Source organism: Scomber japonicus, chromosome 1 (assembly GCF_027409825.1).
Source record: "Scomber japonicus isolate fScoJap1 chromosome 1, fScoJap1.pri, whole genome shotgun sequence".
In the NCBI taxonomy this organism is placed as follows: Eukaryota; Metazoa; Chordata; class Actinopteri; order Scombriformes; family Scombridae; genus Scomber; species Scomber japonicus.
This window is the reverse complement of record NC_070578.1, coordinates 21548645-21556401: the sequence shown is the minus strand read 5'-3', so window position 1 is coordinate 21556401 and position 7757 is coordinate 21548645. Positions and strand designations below refer to the sequence as shown.

Here is a 7757-nt window from a genome sequence, read left to right as displayed (position 1 = left end):
CCATGGAGACAAAAACAGATATAATGCATGCAGACGTCACCAGTGCCCCCTGCGATGAGACACATTATTGAGCAATATCGCTTACGTCAAAACTAAAAGCAAAGGTTAATCAGTCACTGTTCATTTTCAAAAAGTTGCCCACTATCCTACTGTGTAGCTTGTTCTATATCACTTTTCTGTGACATATTGATTGTTCAAGATAATGCAATATAATATACATTTTTAGCCAAAACAGACTTCCTAACATGCAACCTTTGGACTTGTCCTTGATTTCTGTTTATTTTCTGTTTGACATTTATCTTCCTAATTCATTTGAATTGTGACATATTGAGAGGTGGTGGTATTTCAAACTGTTATCTGCTTTTGGTCCTAAAAGTGAGTCATGTTTACCTGAACTCTCCCCTTTATATACTTTACTGATAAGAAACAAGCAAACAGACAGTGGGCCAGATTTCAGCACAGGGAAGTCACTGGGGCACACCATTGCAGAGCTGCTTTTCAAACCACCAGAAAAATGTTAGAGGTGATGTTTTAAAGAAGATAAACACCCAGAGAGCTGATCAAGAAGACAAAAAACAAAGAAGCAACAACTCTGGAGAAGGAAAGGGATTTGTCTTATACTTGGGAGAGCTGACTTGAAGAGGAAAAGACTTGAATGAATAATCTAGACGTTACAGTACATATTTCTTTTGGAGATTTGCAGATCAACCAATTTAAAAACTCTGCTAACCATACAACTTGATCAGGATCATGAAGCTTACTGGGACAATCTCTAAACTAGAATACACTCATTGCAGCATGGACACTGAAGTCCTAACCAACATGATGGTGATACCAGTGCAGACAAAAACAACAGGTATGATTGAAAGCAATTTCCCATCTACAAAAGACTGAAACTGGAGCAGGGATTATTGTCAGAAAGAGAGTACAGTGATCTAATGTTTGATTATTTCCTCAATGAACCATTTGATCAACAAACAAAAAAAACATCAGCAGCTCTTCACAATTTTCCAAGTCCAAGGTTTTAAAATGATCAACAGTCAAAAAACCTGAAGAAACTTTTCAGTGTTATAAAACTTGGAAAAGTAGCACACTATTACAATTAGGAGGCTTTGGCATTCTTGCTCAAACAAATTTAAATGATTAATCAATTAACAAAATACATCCCAATACATTTTCTGTGGTTTTAATTTCTCTTGTATTCTCTGTCCACTTCATTACCAAATCAATAAGCTTCATCAATAGACCACTCTTCAAATCCAGACAACTGTGAGGCAAATGTATTCTAATCTCTTAATTCAATCTAATTGATCTTTGACCACAGAAAGTATTTTCTTTGTTAAATTGTATTGTATGTTAAATCTCCAGTTGCTTCATCTCCCTAAACTAAGTATGTTATTTACATACATTATAGCCTGAACTGTGTACAGTAGGAGCATCAGTGCAGGAACACTGCACCAGGAACGTGCATTTGACGGTTAGTGCTTTTAAGAAAGACAATCCTGCAACCAAACATTGGCAGGATGCAATTTAGAGCAACCTGGATGGAGACTGGATTTAAACAGAGTGTCTCGTGTAAAATAAGCCAAAGGAGAAGTGTGGATTTTGGCTTGCTGCTGACCTCTAAATGGTTTAATTGAATGGGGAGTTTCCTCTTCCTCTTCGTGTAATAACTAGCAGTGCTCCTCGGAGGTCTATGACACTAGTAGTCACACAGACCAATGATATCTCTGCCTATAATCCTGTTTTTATTATCATCTCCATCCTATGGGACCATAAGTTCACAATGAGCAGTTTGCTGCAAAGTTTTGTCCATGCACAAGGTTATTTCTGTTCACTGAGGTGGAATGATTCATTATGTGCCTTGGTTGATGAAAGGTATCGTGAATGATGGTCTCTGTCAAGGTGGCTGTCTGCTCCTAACAAAGCTGATGTTCTTTCAGCTATGTGATCTGGTTGAGATGCTTGTGGGGCTTGTTAGGTTAGCCTCAGAGATATTTATTTATTCATTAGCAACCAAATAAAAAGGGCTCATGTCTTAAAGGTCATACAGTATGTCTCCACCTGACAATGCTTACATCTATCAATCACTTGTCTCATATGCAAACTTTTCCTCAGGCATTTTCATTTCATACTGTATTTTATCAGATGTCTGGATTTTGCAGTGTCTACTGTCTTAATTAACAGATTCAACAGTGTCTGCACCCACCTCATCACCGCCACAGCCTGATGGAAGTAGGACTCTCTGCTCCATATGTGCCGACAGGGCCACCGGTAAACATTACGGTGCGTCCAGCTGTGACGGCTGCAAGGGCTTCTTCAGAAGAAGCATTCGCAACAACCACACTTACAATTGTAGGTATGTTCCATTAAAGATCCTCCTTAATACATCTACTTAATACATTTTATTCATTTGTATCTCAATGTCCTTCAACATATTACATCAAACTCTTTATGGTAGGCAAAGGCACTGACAATGACATTGGGAATTTTCCTCATTTAAGTTAAAGTGAGAAGCTATTCTGTGATGTAAAGTTATCACCTATTGTAAGGTGAGACTTCTCATTGAAGAAGCATGAAGGTCATAGTCACTGGGACCAGTCCAGGCATGGAAACAATACCATATATAATGACTGAGGACTCAAATCAATGGTGAGATATAGCTGTAGGGTCTTTCCTTTCCCATGTGGCAAGTTGATTGAGCCATGCTTTGCAGTCAACTGATTCTGTCATGTTTTGCCGAGACCACTTCCCAGAGTGTATAATGAGTGGCCAAGTCCCTTCTGGAAATGCTCAAGAAATATCATCAGTTCCTAAACCTCAGAATGTTCAATATAGTGTAGATATATAATTATATGTCTGCCTCTGACAAATGTGTGTATAATGTCATAGCTGTTTTAAAAGGATTGACAATATGTGCATCTGTGCTTACTGTACTGTACAATCTTTTCAGGTTCAACAGGCAATGTATTGTGGACAAAGATAAAAGGAACCAGTGCCGTTACTGCAGACTACAAAAGTGTTTCAAAGCTGGAATGAGAAAAGAAGGTCAGAAAAGTTTCTGTATTTTCAGGCAGCTATATATTTTTAAACATGCGTACTATATATATGTTTGTGCACCTAATTAATATATGATCATCGTCCTCTCACAGATAATCAGGGAGAAAGGGATGCGATTAGAGGAGCCAAAAATAGTCTCTTCCCATGAATAATTAACATGGCGGGTATGAACAAATATTTGCTCTGCAGCTTTGCTGGAAAGATGTTACAACCCCCTGAAGTGAAGGCCAGGGCTACTAATTTAAATGTTTACTTCACTAATTTGTCTGGTTTGCATAACATGCTGTAGTATTGCTTTCATATTAAGCCAGAAGCACAGCTGTGGTAGAAACAGACAAGTAAAGCATGAAACAAGACTCCTCAGACAGCCAGTCCTTTTAGACTTGACCTCTGCCCAGACTCCCTGTAACTGTTTACTCCAAATCCTGACTTAACTGATGTTCCACAGAAGATAGATTTGTGACATTGTCATGCAGGACCGTGCAAGTAAAGCACAGATGAAGCCCCCTCCTAGTTTGATTAATATGCTCCTGATTGGTTGCTGAGAGGACAGCTCCAATGACTGATTACTTGGATACTAGGTCTTGTTGTGTGACTTTGTGGAGCCATATTGGAATCGGTGTGAGGCCATCCAGATTGGTTTGCTTGTAATGACTCACATAGTCATCATTAAGTGATGACATCTCACTTAATATAATCTGCACCATCAAACACCCTATCACCCACTCCTAATTTTTATTGTCAGTCTGCATGGAAGGAGTTGTCGTAATCAGAATATCAAAATCAAGATATATCACGTTAAAATATGTCTATGCAAGAAAATGTATTATCCTCTAAAACTCAATTTCCATATACTACATACTTTGAATGCATGTTAAGTATAGAACAATGGAAAGCTGGATTTCCTCTTTCCTTCTTCTTCACTGCTACTCTTTTCTAATCAGGAAGCATCTTTGATTAGACAAGTAAATGAAAAAGACATATAAGATAAAAAATAATTTTAAAAACTCACAAATTCCCATCAGTAGTAGAGTCTCCAAACAGAATGAAACCTGAACACACAGGATTTTCTCTCATTTCTGCCGCATTCACAAAGCAGGCACATTTTGGCATGGCAAATGTTGACATCAGCAACCCTTGTGTAACAGAGGATAGAAGGACCTTGTGGAGGCAAAGAGTAGGTCTTTTCTTTCCAAAGATGTTTGCAGCTGAGGAGCAAAAAAGTGGAGAGCAGGAGTGATGTCTGAAGTAGCCAAGAAACGTCTCTGATGGTTCTTTCCTCTCTTTAACCCCCAGCTGTTCAGAATGAGAGAGACTGCATCAGCAGCCACAGAGCCAAGGGACAGACAGTGGGCACTCTGTCCATCAGTGTGCTGATGCAAGCAGAGGCCAGTGTGCATCAGGTATCCCGCCATCACTTAATAACTCACATACAAAGTCCTGTGACTCAAATGAACATGTTCATGCAGGCCAGTCAAGAGATCGCCCCTCTATTTCTGGAAGACCAGAGACGGGGAAGATGAAGGTTACATTTTAGACAGGCAGCCATTAATTATGTGGACGTTCTAGCTGTAGGCTGGATTCAGTTACTCCTTAAAAATGACAAAATTGCCCAGGGACCCCATCTAATCATAGCCAATTTAATTGCACCACTCAGTCTGAGATTATGTGGTGATGTTCAGTTACCTTTATGCATAATAACCAAATATTAAAAAAATGTTGTGTGAAAGAAATACATAGCAATACAACAGATGATCATATTTCCATATATTCCACACAAAACCTCATCTACCTGCCTTGTCTTGCTTTAAACCATCACAGCTCTCTAAGTGCCAATACACCTTGCAGACACATCACCTTCCTAATCCCCCCCTTTATCTCCCTCCCCACATACACACTCTCATTCTCACATTGCAGGATCACCTGAGCCCAGTGTGAACTCACATTATGCTATTTGCTGCTCACAGTTTCCAGGGGTGGTCTTACCAAGAAGTCACGACATCAACACCAAGAAGACAGCCTGTGTTGACGACGTCTTTGAGTCCATGAAGCAGCAACTCCTCCTGCTGGTGGAATGGGCAAAACACATCCCTGAGTTTTGTAGTCTCCCAATAGATGACAGGGTATGAAGAGAGCTGAATACCTAAAGCTCTTCTTATATAGACAGCAGACATACAATGTGCTTGTTAATGTAGAATAAAGTAACAGCTGTTGCCTTTTTTTCCTTGTTTGACTGAGTGTTTACATTCCTCAGTTCAGAGAGATATTTTGGTTGATTTGCATTTTACAGTTGTGTATGAAATAAAAGTTGTGTATGTCTGTGTGCAGGTAGCCCTGTTACGAACCCACTCTGCAGAACATCTTATCCTGGGGGCGGCAAGACGCTCTCTACCTTACAACAATCTCATTCTTTTGGGTAAAACCTCCTACCAGTTTTGTCCTTTTTTATTTTATTATTGCATTGATCAAATGTTTTAATTTGTTGTAAAGGGAATATACAAATATAGAAATACAGGTAGCTCTAAACTTAAAGACTTGGAGTTCAAATATCTTTTATATAATAATAATAATACATTTTATTTAAAGGCACCTTTCTTGGCATTCAAGGACACCATACAGAATTAGTGAAATTAAAAACACATCCATTAAAAACACATTAATGAATTGATATATTCATGTGTATTGAGCAGGTAACAACTTTGTGATCCCACTGAGAGGTGCAGAGGTAGAGGTGGCCAGAGTGGCTTTCCGAATCCAAGAGGAGCTGGTCAAACCCCTCAGAGACCTGGACATCACTGACAAAGAGTTTGCTTGCCTCAGAACCATCGTCTTCTTTGCCCCAGGTCAGTGTGAAAAAGAGTGACAGTAGATAGTATTTTCTGCTTTGCCACTTTCATCCAACACACCTCACAAAAGAATAACTCTTTTTTGTGTTCTTTCTTGAATCCATTTATTTTATTGCCTCTTTGTATATGTAGTTTAGTCTAGACTGTATGGTTTTAGCATATTTTGGGGAGACTTTCTAATAATATCAGGATGTGGTGAAATCCTTGGCAGTCAGGCAGAGGTGGCTGCCTGCTGGAAGTAATGGTCCATTTACCTGCAGTAGCAGGAGAGGCAGGCTGGGGGCGGGCAGTGGACCTCAGGACTGAATTTGTGAATTGATTTAACTCTGCCCTAAACCTGTGCAAAAATAGTCACTATAACATGATTTTGGGATTATTATTTTATAAATTATTATATTATAAAAGACTACGCAAGCATCTTTTCGATCCTCCCCTTAAAATGTCTTACTATTGTTACTATTGAATGCTGGATGTGAGGACAGTGTATCCAGTGTACTGGATCTGTAAAAGAATTTTGAAATTTCTCTCCAACTCATTACTAGAGTAAATAATCTCTTAAATATCTTCTTTATAAAGGAAAAGGTGCCTCAAAGTGGCTTGCTGGCAACTGCATATATCTCTTTCAACTTACTGATCATTTCCCAATAAAACCTCCATACTTAAATGCAATTTTCTTTACATTTTCTTTTGTTCAGTATACTGTATATCTCCTTACGTTTGTCTCACAGACTGTCCAGGACTGAAGAGTTCTCAGGTGGTACGCCATCTGCGTTTTCAGGCCCATCTGTTGCTCGAAGAAGCAACCTGTGAGCAGCGGGGAAGGTTTGGGGAGCTGCTGTTGGTCCTACCTCCCCTGCAGAGTGTGGCCTGGCAGATGGTGGAGACTCTCCACTTAGCACAGCTGTTAGGGGAAGCTAGAATGGACAGCCTGCTGCTGGAGATGCTGCTGGGAGAAGGAGCCAAAGAAGGCCATGGACAGACTCAAGACCAGCGAAATGTGCATAGAGCTTCACCCACTGACTTCATCTCAGTCACGTCTCACATTTCCACTTGTGAGGCCTCATACACCAATCTATCAAGACAGTTTTAAACATCCAAGTAGAAACCTATAGAAAATAGATCTTATGAGCCTAAACATAATGGCTTTTCACTGGGATGAAATCACTGTAGTGTTCAATGGGTCTCACCTGATGTTTGTTGTAAATTACCTGATTTACTATTATTTAAGAGGATTTTCTTTTAAAATCTTTACTGTTCAATATTAACATGGATTATTATTTATGTTTTTATTGGTAGACACTGAATCCTCATGTGCTAAATGCCAATGCTGATGTCCGTCTGTCTCACACAGCTCTTCCAAGTGGATTTCCTGCTGCCCACACAGACTGGCACTGAGGTGTACAGACATGGTGGTGTGTAAGTGCCCACGGGATACCAGTGGCACATGTCCACACCAAAAACGCTCCCCTTAAGAAGCAACAACATAACCAAGGGCGGGAACACTCACACCTGCAACATTCAGCACATTGAAAACACACAAAGTCACCAAAAAACAAAAATAAAAAAACCCTAAAAGCTACACCTGGAAAGAGTGAGAAAACTATATGAATGGACTAACATTGCACTGAAATATAACCAAGCACATTGGACTCATTGCTGTTTCCCTGTACACAGTATGTTTGAAATGAACTGCAGGGTCCAATGTTTATCAGTAGAGGGTGCTCAAAGCCTGCTCAGAAATTCATTCATTGCTACTGATGTAAGGTAAGCTTTTCTTTGTAAGTAACAACCTTCACTAATGTTATTTTGTGGTCAAAGATTTGTCATGTAAAGGTAAATGGAGAAATGGGA

The 7757-nt window shown here is 39.5% G+C and overlaps 1 protein-coding gene across 2 annotated transcripts; it reads left to right on the top strand.

Moving 5' to 3' along the window:
- Window positions 1-452: 452 nt before the first annotated feature.
- Window positions 453-7485, top strand: hnf4b (hepatic nuclear factor 4, beta). Of its 2 annotated transcripts, XM_053321406.1 has the most exons (9): window positions 453-856; window positions 2188-2359; window positions 2954-3048; window positions 4357-4463; window positions 5028-5183; window positions 5389-5476; window positions 5751-5903; window positions 6635-6958; window positions 7258-7485. In XM_053321406.1, exons 1-9 carry the CDS (start codon window positions 751-753, stop codon window positions 7299-7301), a joined length of 1245 nt encoding a protein of 414 aa, XP_053177381.1. In that variant the 5' UTR covers window positions 453-750; the 3' UTR covers window positions 7302-7485. The 2 variants fall into 2 exon arrangements, with proteins under 2 accessions (XP_053177381.1, XP_053177388.1); XM_053321413.1 differs by lacking the exons at window positions 453-856; window positions 2188-2359 and adding an exon at window positions 2598-2652.
- The last annotated feature ends 272 nt before the right edge of the window (window positions 7486-7757 follow it).